We start from the raw sequence: 25,513 nt of genomic DNA on the forward strand, positions 1-25,513 counted from the left end.
TGAAAGTATTCGATTTAATTATGTTATACGAATTCAGATTAAGTGTGATAAGAATGCTGAACATGCATTATGTGTTTGTGTGTATTCGGCCAGATGGAAATATACCTAGAATATGGCCACTTAAGAAATTGAATAATCGAAGTATAATTGCGTTTATTTCTTTGCATTGCTTAAGACTTACTAAGCTTATGAAAGCTTACTCCGCTGTTACATTCCTCTGTTTTATAGATTGTTGACTTCGGTTATCTGCTCGGGTTGGAGTTCGCCGGAGATATTATCACACTGTCGAGCTCACGCTATTGGTGTAAGTAAATCCTAGTATTTCGAGTCTATGGCATATATAGGGTTTTAATGTTGAGTATGTGATATTATAATTTAGCCAAAGGTGTTGGCTCGTGATGTTTTGGGCCTCGTAAGCCCATATATAGGACAGATTGCATGTGAAAAGAAAAGTTTTAAATTGACTGAAATTTTTCGGCACTGTTTTTGTGTGATTGATTGAGTTTAAGTTGGGCAACACCTCGAACCCTGTTCCGGCGAGGGATATGGGCGAGGGGTGTTACAACATGAACGAGAGTAATTCCTTTATGATATGTATATACCAATTATGTATAGAATAGCCAACTTTAATTGCTTATAGACTTACCTCGTGTTGGATAAAACGGTTCCAATCGGCTACTCGATGCTCTTCGCTTTGCCCTTGCTTGATTCCCCTCCTTTAAGTTCTTGAGCTTAATCAAAGTAAATTAACTAGTTTAACCGTCTTGCTAGTTATTTGTATCCAAATAAAAAAATAATTTTTATATCATGAGAAACACATGGTAAAATTTGATTTTTCTACTTTATGCTTTTGAGCTATTCGGCTAATAACCACATAATATCACATTACTATCAATAATCAAATCAATATTTCAATTGCACATACATATATAACACACATATATATATATTTGTATATATGGCAACTACCCTTGCTAATTTCTCACATAAATAGTTTAATGATTTTCACAACACTTTATAACCATAATTGATCAAGACATTAAAACTTCAACAAATATTCATCTAATGCCTCAAGGCCGAATGCATTATCACCTTCCAAAATAACCTTTTCTCAAATATGTTTACATTCAAATATACATAATCATGAATCAAACTCAATTTATAAGCCAACCTCACTCATTTGATCGATTATATACAATCAAAGATAATATCACAAATGTGCATACCTATATAACCGAATGAGCAAGATCAAATTCAACATCACCTATGTACTTAATTAGATGGCCGAATATACAATATCAATTATAATATCATTTTTATTTCATTTAAACACATAGTTTCATCTCATGAACACTTTGACCGAATTCTCCTAAACTAGCATAGCTCACATCTATTTATATCATCATATAAATCCACATATATCTATATGTCCAGCTAAATTTTCTTTCACCTTTCTACTATTTCCATTCACAACATCAAAAACACCATCCTATTAGCATTTAGTCCATCTAACCATATGCCCATTTAATCACCTATTTAAGTAGAATATCAACATATGGGTTATAATAAGACATTGACTACTAACTAGATTTTCATAAAGTTTAATAGAATTAACATGAACCCTACCTTAATCAACCTTTAGGATGGCCGAATGTCCTAGAAAATTTCCTCCTTCTTTCCCTTATGTTACGGCATTTGCAAGAGGAAGAAGATGAATACTCTCTCTCTCCTTTCTTCTTTTATTCATCTTTTCCTATTAATTCATTTCTTTTATTCAATTTATTTTAACCATTAGCTAATATAAAATTATAACAAATTCAACTTAGTGGAAGAAGCATCATTACTTGGCCGACCATTACTTGAATTTTGGGCAATTTGACATGCAAACCCAAACTTTCACACTTTGTAATTACTTAATCCTTACAATTTACCTATCATAATTTTCTAAGTTTCTCAACTAAGTCCTACTATGAAAATTCACATTTCTTAGACTAAATTAAAACATCAAATTTGCACACATACACCATCATACATAGAATATATGTAGTTAAATTTAAATTAAATTTTTATGACTCGATTTTGTGGTCCCGAAACCACATTCCAACTAAGGTCTAATTAGGGTTGTCACAATTTTTCACTGATCAAATTACTTATTATCAAATTAGGAAACGTCTTACGAAATTGAGTACGTCGTTGCTCGGTGTCACGATTCACAACTCAGTATGGTTTTCCTCATTGAAATACCATACCTACGTTTCACAACTCTTTATGGAAAACACCATACCTACTTTTCATGCTCGGTATGGAAAATATCATACCTATATTTCATAACTTGGTATGGACGATACCATACCTACGTATCATAGCTCAATATGGACGATGCCATACCTACGTTTCATAGCTCGGTATGGAAATACCATACCTACGTTTCACAACTCGGTATGGTTAATACCATACCTATGTTTCACAACTCGGTATGGATGATACCATACCTACGTTTCACAACTCGGTATGGATGATACCATACCTACGTTTCACACTTTGCCATGGACCAACCACGGTATTTTCCGTCAATTCATCTTGTCATTGAACTGAAGTGCTCAATTTGATCATTTATTCAATTTTCATGCTTTTACATTATTCAAGATTTTATCACCAATACATATGAAATAACACATCATGAAATTCATAAAATTAACAAATGATCATTAAAATTTAGCTATATAAACTCAGAAGTTCGATTTTTGTATTATAACGATAATCTTAGTTTCATAATAAATATTCTAAATAAAACATTATATCATTTCTAATTCAACACTTTTCGATTATAATCGGGCATGTGATCAATTTATACACGAGTCATTCATAAATATATGTATATTTTTCCTCATCCTCCTCTCCATCCACATCCTTAGTATAAATCACACACTTGTAAGTAACATTATCCATAATTTTCACTATTTACTTATGTGAATATCCAAGCTATTCATCTGTGTCATAGTCACTAAATTATTTTTATCTTGAGCTACAGAACTCCAAATTAAGATCCATAAATTTTCCCAGAAACTAGACTCATATGTATTCTTACCATAAATTTTTCATAATTTTTGGTTGGACCAATTAATACAGTTTATTCATTGAAGTCTCTCCTATTCTGTTGTCTGACAGTTTCGACCCTTCTTCACTAAAATTAATTATCTCCTCGTACAAGATTGAATGATATTCCCGTTTATTTCTCTTGAAAATAGACTTATTCAGGATTCTAAACATATAAATTTAAGCCCCTAATTATTTTTATCCAATTTTTGATGATTTTACAAAGTCAGAATAGGGGAACCCAAAATCATTCTGACCTTGTCTCACAAAATTTATCATATCTCATGATTTACAATTCCATTGCTTACATCATTTCTTCTATAAGAAACTAGATTCAATAATATTTAATTTCATATTTTATTCATCCTCTAATTCCATTTGTAAAATTTTTGGTGATTTTTCAAAGTTAGACTACTGCTGCTGTCCAAAACAGTTTTAGTGCAAAATGTTGATTTCCATTTTGCCCCAAATTTCACAATTCATGCAATTCAGTCCTTGCTCAATTAACCCCTCAATTAAGATAATTTTGTCAATTAATATTTTTCCTAGACATTATAAGTTATTTCATAACTATTGAAATTCAGAATTTCCACATAAAACTCTAACTTCAAACTCTTTTACAATTAGGTCTCAAACATTCACTTTCTATTCAATTCTTTCAATAAAATCAGCATATAAACAATTTAAAGCTCTAATTCCATTTCAAATCATCATATAATTCTAGAACATATTCATAGCAACTTTCAATTTCTTTCATAGAATCAAAAACTAATGAATTCAACAAGTGAACCTAGTTGTAAAAGTCATAAAAACACAAAAATTTCAAGAAATAATCAAGAGTTGAACTTACTTGAAGTAAAAATATAAAAAACCAGCTTAAGAGAACTCTTCCATGGCGTTTTTGCTGATGAGAATGAAGAAAATAAAGAGAAATCTAGATAATTTCACTTTAGTCCTAACTTTATTAAGTAAATTTTCTAATTTTCTAATTTTGCCCTTAATTCTCCTTATTTTCTTGCTGATTTCATGCCCGTCCAGCCCAAATAGACCTTGGGTCTATTTTCCTTTTAAACCCTCTTTCTTTTATTATTTAAGCTATTTAATCATTTCCCACAATTTTACATTTGATACAATTTAGTCCTTTTCGTTCAATTAACTATCAGAACTTTAAAATTTCTTAACGAAACTTTAATACTAACTTATTAACACTCCATAAATATTTATAAAAATATTTATGGCTCGATTTAAAATTCTCGAGGTCTCGATACCTCATTTTTGATTCTAATTATTTTAATATTTATTTTTAGTACACTATTTACTATTTCAAAATTTTTCCTAACTTCACATTTAACTTATACTCACTAAATTAATAATATTTCCTACTCATTTGTCTGATTTAGTGATCTCGAATCACTGTTCCAACACCTTTGAAAATTAGGCTGTTACAGATAGCTTTAGGAAAGAGACAAATCAATTTCTATTTTTATGACTAATAATATCAAGTTTCTTTGGATTCAAATATGAGAAATCAGTTCCTAGTTGTCAAGAGCATTTTTTAAATGTTAATTCAAATATGATTATTATTTGTATCAAAGTGTATGACAGGTTTAGATTTCTTTGGTTATTGTCTGTCATGTGCATGATAGAAATGGATTTGTTTGTGTTAAAGTGTATGACATGTGCATGATAGACATGGATTTTTTATTGTATTAAAATGTATGGCATGTGCATGATAGAAATTGATTTTTTTTTGTATTAAAGTATTTGGTTATTGTCTGTCATTGCCTTTATTGATAAGTATTGGAATTGATCATTACCGTTAAAAATTTAATCATTCTAACTAAGATAAGTACTCAATTATTACTGTTAAAAATTTTGTTAATCTACTAACCGATTAATGACGTGGTTTTTTTTCTTTTTTAACTAAAGCTAGGGACTCTTTTCTAATTAGTCCAAACATTTATTTTAATTTAATTGTTGCCATTCTCCTATGCCTCTGTCCGCTGTCGCCCTCCCAAACGTCTCACCGTTTCCTTCCCTCTTCCTCAGCTTCTTCACTGTCACACAGCACCCAAACCCTTGTGCTCCAAAATAACAAATCATTCAAGCTCGCACAGGCTTCTTGCGTTGTAACTTCATCGTTCCCCTTCGCCCTTCAATAATTGCATGAATAATTGCAACAAATGCTCAAAGCTGGAATTAACAATCAATTCCAACATCAAGCAGTTTCACATGTTTAGAAAACTAGTCAGGAAGATGATCCAATACCTTCTTTCCCGTTCCTTCATGGATGATATCAGCTTTGAATTTGAGGAAGCCTATTCGCTTTCCAAACATACCAACTCCCTGTAATCAAAGAAAACAATCAATCCAAAGTTCTGTCATCAAAGGGAAAAAAGTGAGTACTATAGTAGATATTTGACATTTCCTTTTACGCTTAGCAAATTCAGAATTTGCTTAAAACCCACAGCAACATCCATCAGACATAGCAATTCCTATAATTTATTTAACAATTCTTCCATGATTTTCAGTACGAGAATGATAAAACCAAGTAAAACAAAAAGCACCCAAACGAAAAGGCTCAATGATGAATGCAAGTATTATGAATATGAAGTGAATAAGTACTTAAAGCCATGTTCCCACTAGCCAAAATCCCATTTTCACTCTCCAGATTCTTTAACCATGGTCTAAACAAAGATGACTCCATAGCAGCCCTGTAAAATTTACGTCATGAATGATCAGACAATGGGTTCTTACCGATTTCCGAAATATCAAAGAACTGAAATCGAAAAAGAAAAAGGCGATTCACCTGAAGTCTACTAGGAGAATACTAGTTGAGCAAAAGAAACCAAAATAAAATGTTGGCCATAGAAAAATTATATATTCTTTCAAAGTTTTGAAAAACAATGTTAATCGTTATTCTAAAACTTTCCCACATAAGATTTTATTATGATAATCTCCGAGATGCATGCATGCATGTATCTGTAATGATTAGATGCTGTCGACTATCATTAGGGAAGGATCCAAAATTTTATTTCAATGGGTAAAACTTCTAAATTCGAATAATTTTTTTTAATGTAAAAAAAATTAACTCTTTTCGGATTTTTTTATCAAATAAATTAATTTAATATTTTTTTAAAAAGCATGAAAGATTTAATTGTAAAAAAAAAATTAAAAGAAAAAAATCGCACTATATAAAATTAAATATTTCTTTCTAATATGCAAAAAATAGAATAACTAATACTATACTAAAATTTTCATAAATATCATTATAATTTAAAAAATTAAATTAAAAAAACTTGGCATTGGTCTTATTTCTCAATACTATGCATCCTAAATTGCACCATCCATTTTTTTATAAGAATCTGTTGAAAATTCTCGAGCTATCTCTTTTTCGATGTATGCCACCAGGTAAGTTAAAAGAAAATTATCCCCGTTCTGTTGCAAAGCCTTGTCTTCACAATTTTCATGGTTGAAATGCTCGTTCCATTGTTGTAGTAGACACGAGAAGAGTTAGCATAAGACAAATAATTCTATCAAAAAGAGGATAAATACTTGATTTATTTATCTTAGCTAGCACTTGACATAACTCAGCAACTATAGAAGCTTTCTGCAATTCTGTGCTTAGATGAGCATCAAGTTGAAAATGCTCCAATTGAATCTTTATGTGTAGTTTTTCTTACTCCGTAAAATCGTCTAGATAAAAATTATTCATAAGCTTACAGATATCTTTCACCTAAAAAGATTTGTAATTATCGCGTGGACCCAAAGTGGAGCTAAGAACAAGTAACTCCATTATCTCACTATTAAAGCGAGAATTTACTTATGTTAGCAATAAATTGATACCAGCAAAAAATATATCAAACCAATAGGTCTTTTGTGTAAGGAGTCGAGAAGAAGATAATTTATATTTTTTTACTTTGTGCTATCAATCTTGGCATCAAACTCTTTTATTTTTCTCTCAGCAGTGTCGGCAGCTTACAAGAGGAAGATAATTCCTTAGTAAGACATACAAATCAAAATACAAAAAAGTCACTAACTTAATATGTATGAATATGGGTCAAATCAAATAATTCTGGAATTTGATTTTGAAGTCCATATTGGGCCTTTAAATTTAATCTTTCAAGGCTCATAATATATTAATATTGGATTATTATTAAAGTTATATAATTAAAAACTGTAACTTTGTTAATGTAAAGTATAACCTTATGACTTAAGGGGCGACTTATAAGAAATATAATTTGGTCAAGAGGACGAATATTATACGATGTAGACACCAAATTTACAATACATGATAAATTATATATAAAATTCAAAATTTTAAAAATTTCAAAGGAGGGCGACTGCCCCCACACCTCCCTTGGATCCATCCCTAATCATGATTATGCACATAGCAAAAAACATGTATGGCTTACTGGTGCAAATGAAGTTGACAGCAAAACCTTTTCAAGAGCTATTCTTGCTACGGTATACAGGGCGGTTAGGACTTGGACAGGTTGACCGAGTTGAGTGGTTAAGGAGATGGAGTCAATCAGGAAAATCAATGATGTGACGGACATTCTGGGGCAGAAGGGTTTGGGTGCTGTGTGACTAAGAAGAAGTTGAGCGAGGGGAAAGAAATGACGAGTTGTTTTGGGAGGGCGAAAGCGGACAGAAGCTTCGGAGAATGACAGCAAATAAACAAATAAAGCTAATTATAAGCTAGCTTTAGTCAAGAAAGTTGAAAAGAAAATGCTACATCAATGATTAATTAATAGATTTACTAAATTTACTCAATTATCTTAATTAAAATGACTAAATTGATAAAAAATTAAATGATTAAAATAAAAATAATGTTATTTTAAGATAATTTTTTATATAATTTACCCTTTTTTTTACCAATAAATGATTAAAAGAAGTAATTATAGACATCTTACTGAATTTGAATCCTAAAGCTGTAATTGTTGATATTTAAATTATATTTTATATTTACCATTAAATTTGAACATTAAAAAGTATTTTATTAAATACAAAAATCAAACTTTATACCACTATATATATATTGATATCCACCGCCGTATTTCACCATTACCTAAATTATTTAATTTTAAGTTACTGATATTTTAATAATATAAAACAAAAAATTGCGGCTATAAAGTAACTACTACAAAATAGATGCATTAATGTTGAAGCGATAGTTAAAAGAGGAAAAAAGAAAATTGAATTTCATTATTAATTATTAATTATATTACATTTTGATACATTTATTATTGTAAAATATTATATTTTTGAAGCACTTACAATTTTAATCATGTACAACGCATTCTAATTAATCAAATAAAATGTGAAGATGTAAATATGAAAACGAACTATTTATCGCTTGATTATATTAGTTTTCACATTTGCTAAAAAGTTTCAACTTTTAAGAAGATTTAACAAAGCTTTGCAAATAGGATAACAAATCTGATCGTCTTCTAATCCAAAGTCCAAGGGGTTCAGGTCAGCTCATAATTATTTAGCTTCAAGAAGAATGGAAGAGTATGGAGCCACATTATAGGTGCTGCCAATTCCAGGGACTCCTTCACCCACAAAATCATCCGGCGACGCAAGATTGGTGTCCACCTGCAGTTTCAATATCCATTCCTAATCTCAGTTCAAGCTATCAACAACACAACACTCTTTCTATATTAACAATCAAAGCATGCTTATTCCCAAACAGGCTTTGTAGCTTTTATAATATGGAAAATTGCAGTTAATAATGCTAATAAAATCTTCATTTCCTGTGAAAGTGTATTGGTGGAATCATAGATCACTAAAAAGTGCCAAGTGAACAGAATCAGGTAGTTTGAGACTAACCACACGGAACCAACGCCTCTTTGGTGGTGCCGGCGGTATAGAAACTTTAACGAAAAAGTCATGAGCATTGAATGCCAGATAGATTTCTCCACCACCTTTGTCATGAAGCCTGCAAGAAAAGAAATCAGTCATGCACACACATAAAGGCACATCGGAGCCCACAAGAATATTTACGGTCATGGGATAGATAAAGCGCATGATAAAGCAAACAAAATTGTTGTTTCTGAACAACATAATCAGTCGATGAAGCCAAATGTGGATATACAAGGAACGTGGTGGGTAATGCCAACACATTACTTAAATCACAAATGACTAGGAAATATCAACAACCTATTAAGAGACATGTAAATTTCTTACGTAAATGCGAGGAATTTGCTGTCTGGGTTGTCCCAGTTATCCTCATGCCAAGTCACATCACTCTGCACACATAAAGCACCTATTGAACTTCAGAGGATGTCAAAGCACAACGTAGTTTCACCAAGACAAGTGTAAAGAAAAGTACTCTGTCGAGAAAATTCTCATGGGAAAATACTCGATGCTTTTGCCGATAGTGTATCACCTCAGAGAAAAACCTGAAGTGGTCACTCTTCCTTGCATTCAACTGTTTCAACATAAATAAAACCATCAAGCACGTACTATATAGATCAAAGTTATTTAAAAATGATAAATTTTAACCTGTTGCCACTGGAAATTATTAAGAGCAGTATCATGCCCGTAACTGTTGTTATTCCCGTATCGTGTATGCCCATATTCATCTCCCATTAGCATCATAGGAACTCCCTAATAATGATGCACTCAATGATTATAGTTTCTACAAGTTCAATCGCAGTATAAAGCAAATAATAGAAATCTAAGAGCAAAAATCAACAGAGCTTATAGATACACAAAATAGACAGTGTTTAAACAGATGGTTGGGGGTATCAAAGGGGACGGTTCCAGGACCTCTCGAGACCTCTCGAGACCTCTCACTCCATGAAGCATATGACGTGCAAAATTAGTGTCTAATGTCTCTACCTGTGATACCATCAATGCCAAATGGAAGTTTTTCATTTGCCGGAAACGCAGGGCAATAATATCAACATTGTCAGTTTCTCCTATCAAAGAAATACAGGAAAAAGGAGTTCAGATGGAACAAATTTTAATAAAATGATACAATTGAACATATTCACTTAACTGGAGACTCAAACCATGCAAAGAAATGAAAGGAAACAAGCTAAAGCCACTAAGATAGTCCAAAAGTATCATTATGCATGTTTAGAGAAAGAATAAAAAACAATTTCGAAGGGGGAAAAAAACATTTTTTTACATACCTTCAAACCCGCAATTCCAACTAAAGTTGTCATTGCTTCCATCATTTCCACCTTCTCCATTGGCTTCATTGTGCTGTCAAAACAAGCAGTAAGTGCAAATACTTCAACCCCCCCCCCCCAAAAAAAAAGGAAACACACACACACACACAAAGGAATCACTTTAATGGATGCACTGGACATCATATACCTTAAAATTGTATGAAACAAGATCACGGAGGGTGAAGCCATCATGTGCAATGACAAAATTAACACTATGGTATGGCTTGCGTTTATTTTTCTGTAGAATGAGCCAAAAATATGTTTTACAACCATTAAAATGGAAGAAGTTAAAGGTGAGTGTATCAAGTCAAATTTACAACTAAGAGCACGTAAAATACTCCCAAAATAACTACAAATACCAAATATGATCAATTACAATATAACACATAAATTATAACAAAAAGCAATTTAATAACATCTTAAACAATTAAATGCTTCAAGTGCCTTCTTTTTGTCCCACATTAATGTCTAGGAATGATACGCAGACCAAAACCAAACCATGCAACAACAGCTTCATAATTTGAAAATTTGGACTGAAAATGTGGCTGGGATTCTGTTTAGCATTTCTAAATTTTCATCTATACTCTCCAAGCTTAGTAGTTAATAATATTTAAACACGAGAATTGGGGCATAAAAAGCGCAAATGCTAGTTAGACAGCTATGATTTTCCTTGATTTTAGCATTTAGAGTGCTAATTTACAAGTACTAATATCACTGAACAAATAACACTTACACGGTAGAGGTCAGCAGATCCGGAGACACGAGTTGCAAATGCTCCTTTCATACCAGGATCGCCCTAAATTAAGGAAAGTTCATAATTAGATACCAAACAGAGATCGTCATATCATAAATAAGAAAGGATAATTTGAACCCATCAGGGCCTGAAAAGATAATTTCAGCATCATGTAAAATAATAGTTTAGAGTATCAAAAATTGAACTCAATACATTCCTACTTGTTTAATAAAGTACAAAACTGGAAAACCCAACATACAATCTCAAGCAGTTGATAAAAGTTAAATACTACATATATTCTTATATAATGCTTATGTTAAAATTTCTTTGATGATGAACTAGGGATTCTGAAGCAACAAGCACCTTCCAGTGCAGCGTAGCCAAGGAGAAACTCCAAGTGCTAAGAAGCAAGACAATCTAGCAAGTGCCTCACTCCAACCATCACCACCACCACCAGACCTCAACCCCCAAGGCGAGGTACCTTTATTCAGAGGCAAATGGAGCAAAAAACCTAACTCAGTTAAGTTTGCTCATCTTTTCTTAAAGTTTACTGTTTCTATTGTTACATTCAACCGACAAAAAAGACAAAAATTATGTATCTTTAAAATGAAAAGGTTGAATGGTCTATGCATAACCTCTTATCAAAGATGGAACAGCAGAAGCCTACAGTGCCATTTAATAGCATTTGGGATTTGTCGAATACTAGGTACTTGAGGAGAGTTAATGCTTAAAGTTTAATAGAGTGATCTATGTTTCCTTAGTTCATTCTTTGCTTCACAGTTCATACATGTGAATCCTTGGTTTGCACCTTGCACCTCAGGATTATGCTCATCCCTGCTCCTTTAGCGTGCCTCAGACTGCACTGGTCTTTCAATGTCATTAAAATAAACTTAATACGGCTAGAATCCTTTTATGCATAGCCAACCAGTCAATCCATTGGATAAGAGTAAAAGATCCCTTTCAATCACAACCTATGGGTCAATGTTCTCTTAGTTTCCCATTGACTCTGTGTTCACTCTGAAGTTAAACCCGAATCAATGTGAATTACTTGTATGTTCATGTAACAAAATATTTGTTCCATATGGTGCTACCTTTATAAATCTTCTTAGATCATCACGGTACTTCCCATTCCACTCAGCCCACCTGCAAAGAAGAATTTGAAAGTCATAGAGGAGGAAAGGTGCACTGTGATCTTAGAAGTGAAATTTTCCAGGAAGAAAAAAAGAACTATTTGAAGTAGAAAGCTAGAGGTGGAAACCTATGATTAATCACACAATCATCCAACTAGGAGATAATAAGTGCAGACTCCAGAAAAGAAAACCAAGAGCTACAGGCAAGCCATAAAAATCTTTTTATATCCAAAGAAAACCAAGTGATGCTATCCTCACTGACATATACAATGGCAAAAAATAAAGAAATCTTACATAGAAAAGTAAGGAAAATGCCAAAATTGCATGTATCTTTCTCAAAGTTCAAAAATCAAAAGAAAACACTCCTCCCTCGAGGTTTCTATAACTAGATTTACTGCAAACTAGGGAGGTTAGTAACAATGACTGCACTTACAAGTTAAAAGTATTATTTGACAATGAAATAGTGAAGAAGTAATTTCAGCTAGAGCTGGTCTTACGTGCTCTAAATGCTCTAGCTCCTTAAACAAACAGAATGAAGATCAAATGTTTTTTTTAAGCAAACTACCTGTCCCAGTTAGGAAAACTGCCAACAAGATAGAGCCCTCCACAATCCCAAGGTTCAGCAATAATTTTGCACCTTGATAAGGTAGCATCTTTTGCAATAGCCTGGTTCATAAAGAATGAGTCGACAACTCACAAAAGGAAACAGCAACTTGAGAGTTCCCCCCCCCCTTCAACCCCAACAAAAAGAAAAAAATGGAAAAGGCAAAATTCTTAAGAATAAAAAAATTGAGAGCAAAAACTTTAGCAATGCTTTCATTATAATCTTTTAGAATAGGAGAATAAACCTAACAAAAAATATCCTCAGTAGATCTGGCTGTTAAACCATAATAGTATTTTGCCCTGTTATCGTACCATGTTAGATCAAAAGGGACTTTAAACCACTGTACTTTGAATAATGCAGATATGCTGCGTGTAGCAATTTATAGTGAAAAGGCATTTAAGCCACCTACCCTGATAAGTGGAGGAGCACCAAGAGGAGAACCATCTGTGCCTCGACAAAGCACACTAGCAAGGTCAAACCGAAATCCATCTATGTGATATTCAACAACCCTACATTTGGTAATAGCAAAGAATAGGAAACATGTCAGCCAATAAAAAATTGTTGGTTTCACCATATATTAGGTTTTTTGGGTGTCCAGTAAGAAACTCTTGAAAGACTGAATCTTGTTGGTTCAAAGATAATACACACGCATAAAAGGTAAGAAAAATAAAATGTTGAACATTATTGATCATTCCCCAGGTGTAATTAAGTATGTTGACTGACTTAAATACAGATTATCCAACTGATCAAAAGTGTATCACAATTCAGTTAAGCCAATTCTGTTTTTCCTTCTTGAGTTGAAAATTATCCAACTGCAGAACTAAGTGTGTATGCTAAAGCCCATTTAAACTCTCTTGAGTTAGTAGTAATTCCAGTCAAAAGGAAAACCACAACAGCACTACATCTCAAATTATTTGTACATGAAACAATAATAAAACAGGACTAACAATTTAACGAACAACTCAGCACACACATAAAAAAAAAAAGGGAAAGAAGGAATGAAAGAAAACAATTCAGGACAGGATGTTAAAACCAAAAAAAAAAAAAAAGGGTTTGAATTGCTTTAACTAAAAAGAAAATATCTATGCTATTAGCAGAAAAAGGCGTGAGTTCCTATAGGATTTGTATCCATACCAGTTTCTTAAGCTGTCAAGTATGAGCTCCATGACAACAGGATGATTGCAGTTGAATGTATTCCCTGAATAACACCAAGTTTGCATCTCAAAAATCTTTATATTAGATAGAGGAAATTATAAATCTTCGTAAAAAAATAATATAGATCCCAAATTCAGCCTGTTTTGCACTCTGTGAAATAATTGTTTTAGACGAATTCTTAACTGCCCAGGAATTGATTCATGAGATTTTAAACACCAGAAAAAGAAGCTAGATGTAAAACTAATGCCTGAGCTAAACCACTATATCTATGAAAGATGAATAAAGTGATCCAAATGTTGAAATATTTTACATCTTCATCACAGAGAAGACAATATCAAAAGACATGCCTCGGGTCATACTCTGCACCAAACTTATGCAAACAGCAAGATCTTGACTTCAGTAGCATCACAACAACAGATCAGAAACAGAAACATAAGATGAAAGTTGAAGAAAGATGCTAAATTCTTAATCAGACAAAATGATGGTAGTTTCTTTCTAAATTCGAGTGTCTTAAGATGGGAATTATCTTTATAATTATCAAAGCAGGCAGAGATCATATCAATAGCTATGTAGACCTGGAAAGAGAAGATATAAGATTCTGAGAAGTAAGTCAGCAAACAAAACAATCTCAAAAGCAGTCTTGATATTCTAACAAGAGACTAGCAATGAGTTACTTTTACACATCTGCAAGGGAATAGCCTTTTTAGGGAAGAAATTTGTGAGTCAATTGTTCTACATCTAGAAAAAGAATAATGGAACAGATTCAACAGGAAAACCGCGAAAAAAGCCAAGTAGGAAACTCAGATTACCACAGCCAGAGAAGTTTAGCAGTTGACCTTCGTTGTTTAAGTCCACCATGTAATAAACCTGCAAATGAATTAGTAGGATACAACACCTGTGAGGGATATATGTTGCATCAATGAGGAACATGATTTCTAATGCTGAAATGCCTTACTACAGTTATGGGGGAAAAGAGAAAAAAGAAAAACCACCTTGTTATCTATGCCACGAAATGAAGTGGTATAAGGATGCTTATCATCAGCTTCATTAGTGTGATTATAAACAACATCCAAAATCACCTGCAGGAAAATAAAAAGTCAAGAAACACAACAATAAGCATATTTCATACTTGCAATGGAACAAGAAGAAGGAAATTATCACCAATTGTACATTATGTAGTCTACTAACCATAGTGATAAAAGACAGTTACCTCAATTCCAGCCCCATGCAAGGCTTTAACCATTTCTTTGAACTCCCGAGAAGCACTAACAGCTCCTCCACCACCACTACCATAACGACTCATAGGAGCAAAGAAATTTATCGTCGAGTAACCCCATGTATTGATCTTAAATTAAAAAATAAAACAAACAGGATTCTCAGTGTTATTAAAATTTCACTGCAATTAACATATACAAATTATTTAATTTATTTTTAAATAGGGACACTGTAACAGAGCAGGTGTGACAAAAGAGCACACTATAAGACCTTGGTCCCAGAAAATTAATCCAGATAATCACAAACTGTTGTAACATGTTATTAATGGGTTTGGCATTTCATTAAGTAGTTGGAATCCTATGAACACTATCCACAAGGTGGGATCAACTACTTCAAACTATAAATAGAACCTAAACTTTCAAGTTCAGTGCAAAATATATACCAACTTATAAATTGATTACAAACTGAGCAACGGTGAAAAGAGCAGGGAAGTTAGTAACATTAAATACGTTTTGAGACCCAAAAAAAGTGTGCGTGCTTATTGAATATTCTAGTTACCATGTGATCTCTGGGATTGGGGCGCCTTTGAAACTCGAACTCGTCAAACTCAAAGACAGGAAGCAACTCCACTGCATTGATTCCAAGTTCTAGAAGGTGTGGGATCTTTAAAGAAAATTCAACAAAAAAACTGTCAGATAAATATTTGAAAAGAGTCCAATCATTTCTCTACAGACACAAATATGTAATCAACTCTCTGGAATAAGACTTCCATGCAGAATGAAAGAAGTTACTCTAACAAAATTTCCTTTAGCATGCTGATTGTCATATGGAGCACATGGCAGTTCTCTAGAGATAACAACATAAAACTATGATTTCATTCTCCCCAACCATTCTCATGCTTCTTAGTGCATATATTATCTTGCTAAGATTAATAGGGACAACTTAATTAGTTTGCATAAAAAAGTTGCTCTTCATTCAAGGAAGAGAAGAACTGATGTTACAAGCATTGCAAATCCATCCTTTCAGGATGCCCTAACCCTAATGCCCATGTCTTAAACCAAAACCTGTGTTTGTGTCAATGATAAGTATCTAAGTCATATGTTCAACTGTCGGTTATCAGTCACAGAGTTAAGATTGAATTCCACACATCACCATGGCTTAATTATGTTAAAATGGAAACTGAAAGCACTATTAAATCTTGTAACTAATGCATTATCCAAATAGCAATTTCTTAAAATGTGATAGAGCATAATGCAATAAATCAATACCTTCTCTATCAGACCAGCATAAGTGCCCCGTATATCTTGATCCAAGCAACTAGATTCGTCAGCTGTAAATGCACGAACATTCATTTCATATACGACAAGATCTCTCTGCAATCAAGTGGAAAGTGTCATAAAAATTGAGCTGCAGAAATATTCACAGATAAGATGAACCACAAAATGACTTTGATTCTAAACAAAAAAATAGAACTTGAGGAGAACTTAATATGTGGCATAAGTAGCATGGGATCCATGTACAAGATATAAGAGATAAATTTAATTCAGATATGCATCAAACAAAAGTTGCAAAACGTGAGAAAGAAAGAAACAACAAACAAACGAGTGACTGATCTACCCAATAGGAGAATTGGCTGTGGGCCACAAAAACAAACTTTCTTGCCCATACCTCGGGGATATTTGGGAGCTTGTAGTCTTCTCCCCAGTCAAAAGGCAAGCTATCAAAATCGTATGTTCCAAGAAATTTTGATAATTTATGCTTTGCATCTCCAAAATTTCGACGACCTTCTACTAGCTTTGCATAAGGATCTATAAGAACATTGTTGCTGTCAAACCGATGCCCTTTGTCCCAATCTTTGGGACCATCAATGCGATAACCATAGAGGACATTGCTCCGAGGCAAATCCTACACATCCAGAAATCAGACTACATCATGGCAAGAAAATTAAAGAGTTGCTTCCACTGTTCAAGTATGCATATTAAAGACAATGAAATAAGAGAAGTTGATTCTAATTCAGAGACAAAGAAATTATTTCAAGAATCTTGTTAGAAATACTACCTCAATGCATATGTGCCAAATATCTCCAGTTTTGTTGAGATTAGGGTCCAAAGAAAATTCGATCATTCCACCAGCCAGCATGTCAAGTTCTCCCCTGATATACATTACCACAACAATGAATTACTCATCATCAACAATATTGACAAACACTACAAATATAAAGGAAGAGCAAGCTTTTATACACATTTCCTGGAAGTATGCCAGAAAAGTTGTGTGAACAAACAAATATCTGAACATATTTTTTCGTGTATCTTTCCTATTTAGGAGAACAAAAAAAGCCAGTCATGAGAAATCAATTTTACATGTATGATAAAATAGAATAAAATGACATGAAGTCCACGCAAGAGGATAATAAGTTTACATAAGCTCACAAAGTAATTTAATTAAAAACAGACAAAATGAAAACAATGAATCAGGTTAACTTATCCCAGAAGAATAAGTACACAGATAATATAATGTATAAAGCGAAAAGAGGCAGTATTGTCACCTCTGGGGAAGTGATAAGCAAAGTGTAACTGCAGTCGCATGCTGTGAAAAAATGGCAAAATTGATCCCATTATCAACTTCTGATGCACCTAATGGAAATGCCTGACCTGGAAAAATTTTAAAGGATGGTGTGGCTTCTGCCATTTCAGAGGCCTCTTCCTGAAATTGCAGAGAGTGAATAAATAATGGTTTAGATCAATAAATAGTGTTAGTATACATACATTGCTTCTTAGTCAGGACCAGTATCATATTTGCAAAACAAGCAAACTTAGAAAAAAAATGCAAAAGAAGTGAGCATAATAAAAGACAGTACTAATAATAGCAGGGCTTTTTTTTTTTGGCTAAGCTACTAATAAAAAGCAGTTGCATGGAGCAAGTAAGGATTTTTGCAATTTACTATCAAGATGACATGCGGCCACACATCATGCACTATCCATGCAAGTTTACATCTTAAACGTGAGTAAGAGAAACAGAAGAGTAAGGTCAACTTCATTTACCTCCCTAGTCCCTTATAAGTCCCACATTTCAATATTGCAGAACAAACTTAATGAAAGAGAAACAAATTCAGGAGATTAAGATACCTCAAGTACACGTTCTCTTGCCTGACGCCCGTAGACGTTTGCTGTCCTATGCTTGACACGGCTCCTTGCCTTGCAATATGCCCAAACACTCAATCACATTGCCCCTCTTTTTTTTTATTCAAATTGGAAATTTCTATGACATCATTATAAGCATAGACATGCCTTACTTGAAAGTCGTTGCCCGCTGCTGCTACTGAATGCAATTTTACTCCACTTCAATCTAAAGTATCACTATCATAGGTCAATAAATTACCCAAACTAACTGCTTAAAAAACGCAAAACAAGACATCCCATTTCAATATACACCATTTTCACTAGCTACCCTTAATAATTTACCGAAATAATAATATGAAATTCTCCCAATTGAGACCCGATCGAAACTTTTTCACCTTTTTTTTAATTACAAGAGCTTAACAGTATATAAAAATTGAACCCATCCATATTAACTTTTTCCTGTTTAACCCCAAGACCTGAGAAATAATATATATCAGAAAACACCAACGTATGCATTTAAAAAAAGGAGCATACCCCATTTGAAAATGAGAAGAAGCTCGGAAGGAAGAAAGGGTTGCATTTGCGGAAGCGAAGGAAGGAAACTTGGTACCATTTGATTTGGATATAAAAGATGAGTGTAGCATCTTTGCTTTCCTATATTTCTATCCTTATCTTATTCTTCTCTTTTCCTTTGGGTAACGAAAAGACCAAACATGGAATGGATGAGATACTTGATCCTAACCCCAGACCAGAAGTTCAATAAGGATTCCAATATTAAAAAAAAAAAAAAGGGAGGGAGGGAGAGAGAGAGAGAAATAGCGAAGCAGAAAAGAAACAGCTCGGAGTGAGTGAGCCTTCCTTATTCCTCTGTGTTAAGCAGCAGCAATAATAATCTATGGGGATTGGATAGGGGAGAGACGAGAGATCAGTGAAGACTGATTAAGGTTTGGAGAGAGTACTGAATATGGAAGCGGGGTAGTCTGGTCTGCCACGTGAACGGAAGCGCGAGTATTCCATGGAAACTTTCATGCGAAGTTACACGTGTGCTTTTTATTTTTATTTCTTTTTGCTAATGCAAGCTTGCTTAGAATATCATTCATTCATTCATTGAAATCATGAAATCCTTGGATCTAGCTATCTTTATCTTTCAAAATATCTCTCCTTAAGCACCCTGACATGATTTTTTTGGTGAGGTTAAGGTCTTGTCAGCCGAAGCATGTAGATTGATCGATGGATCCATACCCAACTCTTAGGCCCAATATTCACAATTTGCCTCTTATTCTTCATTTTTGAAGTAAAATCTCATGCTAAACTGCGACCCACAATCATAAAACAGAAATTGCTTTATTTAGCCATCATTGTTTTTAATTTTATCATAGAGCTCCATGTGGTAGAAGCTAATATAGAAATTGTAGTTTCAAAAGCATTAATTACGAATTGAGTTTTCAAGGCAAAAAACTGGTACCAAGGCATGTATTTGTTAAATTTTTTGACACTTGGATGGTAATTGTTCCATTTTTTTTATTAATGATTTATTATCCCGGTTGCTTGGTTGACAAGCATTGAGATTATGGTTCTCCGTAACTGCTACAACACCCTAGCAAGCTGCTCGAACTTCCCAGCATGGCTTAATTTATATACAAATAAATATATTTACCAAGCCTACATTATGGCCCTTGGACTATATGAATACTTTGTTGTGTTGCAGTTTCCCAAGTAAAGGAACTATCCCTCAAATGGGCCTAGTTGCAAATCCCTTTCACGTCATGTTTCACGACACCTTCGTTGCGTCAAAGTTGATTCACTTTGGCCGGTGGCACGTTGCTAATCTTCATAATTTTGAATCTTTGACTTAATATTTACAAAAGGAAACTAATATAATAAACAGTGGTGCAAAAGCTGGGAACAGGAAACTGATTTATTCGTTGTTTGATTGAGGGGAAAAAGAAGAAAATAAAAAAAGGCGAACTAATATGCTCCTTTACATGCGATGAGTCGGAGCAGATAAAGTTGATTGGCTAGTGGCCCCCCTCAGGCCTGATTGGTGGTTCTAGCTTTGACTCTTGGCTTTCCTTTCTGGAACCGAAGTTTACTCTGCTTCTTTCCAGGGTTTCATAAACTCCAATCCATATGGTTTGCTTGTCTTTGTTTGCTTCCTTGCCTATTACATTAGCCATCCCTAACTCTAAAATGGCAGTGGCGTGAGTGAGTCAGTTTTCTCAACTCGCATTCCTTTCAATGACCGTACTCATTACTGTTGAAACTTGTGCTGATTTATCTTTGTTTTTTCTGTTGATGTTAACTATTAATACCCAATAATGCAGGTCGTCATGTTTCGTGATGTGAATGGCCATCATAATCATAGCATAGGTTACCATGAATTTATCAATTAAACCCCATGAAAATGATATACTTTATGTAATTGATGGCTCACTTGCCAAAATACGACAGTTGTTTCCACCAAGAAAACGGGTGCAAGAATTGTGATACTCTATTGTTGTTTTCATTTTGATTATATATGCACTTAGGATAGCCATAGTACATAACCGGGGGGGGGGGAATGGTACAAATACACCTTTAACCCCAGTTGAGCAAAATCCGAGCTTCATTGTCCCTTTCTTGAAATGCACATTGCTGATAAGCCAACACCCAGCAAAGTGAAAAAGAAATCTGGAATATGGAAAAATACAGGGAGGAAACTTTTCCAGTTGTAAGGCACAGATCTTTTGAGTAAAACAATGTCGTTTTTTCTTTTCATTTTTTTTAATTCGAAACTTTGAAAAACATACACCCGAAAAAGTGTGAACTCTGCCATGTTCACAACACTTTTTTTCTTTTTCTTTTTTTCAATAGTTCACAAACACTTTTTGAAGCAATTATGCACACCCTTTTGTAATATACTTAAGCAAATATATGTCTCAATCCATAAAAACATCAATCTATATATTATATATATCATATGATTAGATTAAAGCGCAGGAAGTCAAGAAAGATTCTCTAGGTCACTTCTTCCCTCACCTATCCTTTTGGACATGTCTAAGAATTAAGAAATAAAGCATAAAGCAAAAGCTGCTTTCCCTCTCCCCTATAGGGTTTGTGAAAGTCATTAATTGTCCTGAAAACCTAAACCCCACTTCTTTCTTCTTTACCTTGCCCATGTAAAAGGGCAGTATGGCACTACTCAATTAAGGCTCTAGCCCTACCTACCAGAGAATCCCCCATTTTTTCAAATCCTTATCTTTATTTACCCATTTAATTACGACTTTGTTCATATGTTTATCTTTATTGTAGGGATTAGTGTCTTTGTGCCTTACACGAAACTAAAGCATGCCAGCACTTTCCTTTCTAGAATTAGAAATCATAAATAGTACATGAAAGTTTTGTCTGTTAGCCACAGTTTTGAGATATCCGATTCTACCCATTTAGCTAAGCAAAGCTCCTTTCAGAAAAATACACTGATAAACAAAGTTCCTAGAAATGCCATGTGAACAGATACACTTCTTAAATTGATGGTGGAGTGATCATCAATTTGAGATTTGGACTGCAACTGCTAAGATCCTGGCATTGCCATGATCCTCCCCCTTGGAGCTGAAATAAAGTGATATGTAATGTGCCCACAAAAAAGTAGTTTATCCCATTGCTTATTTTTGGCTCCTAAATTGGATACCCTGTAATCAATGAAGATCTTTGAGAAGTATGCATCCACCATACCCTGTCTTTAACTAAGTTGTTCAGCTTTAAGCTTTTTAGGACTGATAGCAATGGTGGTGGCTGGTGAGGGGGTATTGATTTTGAGCTTGACTACCAACCTGTTTCAAACTTTACATGTGTCAAATTCTCAAATTAGCTGTTATTTACTACTACAGAAAGGTCGGTGAGCATTGACATTTTTCTTTTCTTCATCTTTGAAATAGTTTTAAAAAAAAGCTTAATTATTAATGTATTAGCTTCTTTTAATAAGTCGACATATAAAGTAGATAATGCATCGTTTTTTCATTTTTGGGAGCTTGGAAACTTGTTGCAAATATAAAAACCAAAACGGCCTGCAAACCAAAATGAAATTCTTTTAAATAACCAACAAGCTATTGATTGAGGTAATAGCAGTCTCATCTGAGAATACAAGTACTCTTATTAAAAAGACTCTTTAAAGAAGAGGACTGTTCCACAAGGGGAAGTTGTTTCTTACACAAGTTGTTCATGAAGTAATTAGGTCTTTTAAGAAACAAAAAAGAAAATGTTGTTTCATAAATCAAGAAAGACAAAAATTGTGAAAACCCTTACTGAAAACATGATTTAGGAACGTTGTAGGAAGGTTCAACATATATATATAAAATAATTATTCACTTTCACAACATGCAAGGCAAAATAAAAGCAAAGCAATGATGGGTTTGAAAGACATTACAAAAGTCAGGACTCCTTTTAAGGAAAAGAAGATAAAGAAAACCATATAAATTAGTGCAGCATCCGTACAAACCGATGAGATGAAAATCCCAGAATCCAAAATCCAATGGGACATTGACACCTTTGAGAGTAGGAGGGGGCGGCTACGCCCATCTAAAGCCCTCCTATCTCTTTACAATTACTTATTTAATTAAATAAGTCATCAATCCATCATCTTCTATAGAAATCTGACTGTGTGGACTTTTTGTTCTTCTTTTTCCCTGGCTTTGATCCAGAAATAATAATAATTCTAATGCAATTTATGCTATTATTTGAAAAAACAAAAAATATAAATATTATTACTAATAAATAATAATTCCTTCATTTTTATACACATGAAGATGATATTGAAAGCCAGGTTTGGGTTGCTATAGAATCCACTGCTTACACTTGTGTAGTGTAATGGTTCACCATGAAAGACGAGACAAGTGTGTGTTGCAACTTGCAGACAATCAGATTACATGTCCAAAATAGATAATGATAGAAGAAGCAGTAGCCTCCATATTTAAGGCTTGGCAGCTAGTTTATGCAAAACCAGATAGCCACATGTTAATTCAATGGATTTTTAGATTTGATTTCTTATGGGGCAGTTTAGTCTTATTTACTTACTATTCCCTTTTCTTTTACGGGAGAATAATAAAAATAACGAATGATCCAATTCATTTTGCAATGTTGGATGTGGCAAGATGACAACCTTACATATACAGACACATATACATATATATATATTTGTAGGCTATATTATTTATGTGCCTGCATTTTTGCCAAGAATAAGTTACAAACTAACTCCCATGTGCAGTTGATCACTTATGATGGGCTCTATCATGGATGTTTATGTAGCCATTTATAGATAAAAAACTAAAATGGTCCATAAAAACAAGTGAAATTCACAACCTTTTTTAAATAAAAATAAAGAAAAAGGACGAAATTTTCCAACTAGATGTCAAAATTTTCAAATCACTTCACCAATTCACATCAACTTAATGCCTTTATATAACAGCTCTCAAAGGAGCAGGTTCCTTTCAGAATTCTCTCTCTGTCTCTAAATACTGTAGTTTAACTTTAATTAAGAAAGAGTTTTTTTTTTTTCTTTTGAAAGTTTGTTCCTTGTAATTCTCTATAAATTCTTGGCAGGCCAATGATTTAGCCTTCATTTCTTTCTTCCAAGTACTTGAAGTTGAGAAGTGAGGATCATTAAAAGAAAGAAACATCTCTGTCTCTCTCTTTTGTACAAACATATTGTTGTCAGCTTTCAGTGGCTCAATATTTAGTATTGTTTGTAAATTAGGGCCTCTCCAAATTAAGAGACCAAAAACAGCAAACCTGCTTGAAACTTGAGCCCTCCATCACCAACACAAAAAACAGAGTTCCTTTAATCACCTAAATCATGAAGCAGCTCACTTGCTCAGGTTCCCTGGATGCTTTGAATCCCATCTTTCCACCAAAAGGTAACACAAAAAGCATTCAATAATTACTCAAATACATACATTCTTCAATATAACTTGTTACTGAGTTGAAATTGTTGGTTTGGTTTATCTAGAGGAGAAGAATTCAAAGAAGAAGCAAATTTATAGCAGGGAGTTCCAGGCGATGTTAGATGGGTTAGAAGAAGAAGACAGCTTGGAAGAAGCTGATCAAACTACAGAGAAGAAAAGACGATTATCCATGAATCAAGTTAAGGCCTTGGAGAAGAATTTCGAATTGGAAAACAAGTTAGAGCCAGAGAGGAAGGTGAAATTAGCTGAAGAATTAGGGCTTCAGCCGAGACAAGTAGCTATTTGGTTCCAAAACCGCCGTGCTCGTTGGAAGACTAAGCAGCTGGAGAAAGACTATGGTGTCCTTAAAGCCAATTATAGTGCTCTTAAGCTTGACTACGACAATCTTGAACAAGAGAAACAAGCTTTAACTGCAGAGGTATAGAAATAGATTGTTTAATAAAATCCCATCTTTTTAACAAGTTAAATTTCTTGAAGCTTAATATGATTTTTTGGGTGCTAAATTGCAGTTGAGGGAACTGAAAGCTAAGCTAGAAGAGAATTCAGAGAGCAGCCACTCTGTGAAAGAAGATTCTCCAAAATCTTCCCAGCAGGTCAAAGACCAAGGTTTCTTCGACAACGATGATGATTCCAATGAGATTGTCAAAGAAGAAAGCAATGAAAATGCTCAGTTACTAATTTCACCATCATCATCTTCTTCATTTCAGTTCAATGGGTATTCTTCATCTTCAGATTCATCAAATCATCTCTGGTTTCAGCCATTTGACTCGAGTTTGATTCTGGGTAACATGTATCAGCCCCAGTTAGTGAAAGTGGAAGAGCAATGTGTGTTTACCACAGAGGAATCTTGCAATTTCTTCTCGGTTGATCAAGCTCCAACTCTTCAATGGTACTTCACAGGGCAGTGATAAAAAAACAATGCAGTCCCCAAAATCATAAAGCTTTTTAAAATTCTTGCAGAAGGAATAAAACTAGCTAAAGTTTTGTGATTTTTTATGACTCGACTCGACTCAACTAGTGTTCCTATATTGTTTTAAATTTATATATATGATAATTAGTTTATGGCTTTATGCTTCAACAATGGACATTGGACATCGCTATGTCAGCTGTAAATTTATATAAATATAAATAACAAATGAAAGTAGGTATCTCAAAATGTGGCCTCTCTATAAGCTGCTAATTTCATGTCATATAGGAGATTTTCTCTTCTAAATTGCATGTGCTTTAGCTTGAGTCAAGTTGCAAAAAAATGAAATTTCAAGTCTTTAAACTTTTTTTCATTAATAAAATCAGCTAAAGGGTGTTAGAAAATTGAATTAGCAGCGGCACAAAAGGCCGGCC

The 25,513-nt window shown here is 33.7% G+C and overlaps 2 protein-coding genes across 3 annotated transcripts; one reads left to right on the forward strand and one right to left on the reverse strand.

The window, feature by feature from the left end:
* Positions 1–8,432: 8,432 nt before the first annotated feature.
* LOC107957785 (isoamylase 3, chloroplastic) lies at positions 8,433–19,323 on the reverse strand. Of its 2 annotated transcripts, none has more exons than XM_016893361.2 (24): positions 18,771–19,323; positions 18,405–18,462; positions 18,243–18,311; positions 17,663–17,820; positions 17,176–17,269; positions 16,786–17,022; positions 16,386–16,490; positions 15,676–15,780; positions 15,113–15,247; positions 14,895–14,981; positions 14,712–14,769; positions 13,882–13,945; positions 13,157–13,256; positions 12,709–12,809; positions 12,105–12,156; positions 11,014–11,076; positions 10,429–10,518; positions 10,242–10,314; positions 9,946–10,025; positions 9,607–9,711; positions 9,434–9,532; positions 9,289–9,350; positions 8,932–9,040; positions 8,433–8,697 (listed from the first exon to the last, which is right to left on the reverse strand). In XM_016893361.2, exons 1-24 carry the CDS (start codon positions 18,878–18,880, stop codon positions 8,587–8,589), a joined length of 2,325 nt encoding a protein of 774 aa, XP_016748850.2. In that variant the 5' UTR covers positions 18,881–19,323; the 3' UTR covers positions 8,433–8,586. The 2 variants fall into 2 exon arrangements, with proteins under 2 accessions (XP_016748850.2, XP_016748851.2); XM_016893362.2 differs by having other exon boundaries at positions 18,410–18,462; positions 18,771–18,923.
* Positions 19,324–23,666: 4,343 nt separating this feature from the next.
* LOC107957783 (homeobox-leucine zipper protein ATHB-6) lies at positions 23,667–25,234 on the forward strand. Its single transcript, XM_016893360.2, has 3 exons — positions 23,667–24,124; positions 24,217–24,590; positions 24,682–25,234. Exons 1-3 carry the CDS (start codon positions 24,064–24,066, stop codon positions 25,078–25,080), a joined length of 834 nt encoding a protein of 277 aa, XP_016748849.2. The 5' UTR covers positions 23,667–24,063; the 3' UTR covers positions 25,081–25,234.
* The last annotated feature ends 279 nt before the right edge of the window (positions 25,235–25,513 follow it).

Source organism: Gossypium hirsutum, chromosome A05 (genome assembly GCF_007990345.1).
Source record: "Gossypium hirsutum isolate 1008001.06 chromosome A05, Gossypium_hirsutum_v2.1, whole genome shotgun sequence".
In the NCBI taxonomy this organism is placed as follows: Eukaryota; Viridiplantae; Streptophyta; class Magnoliopsida; order Malvales; family Malvaceae; genus Gossypium; species Gossypium hirsutum.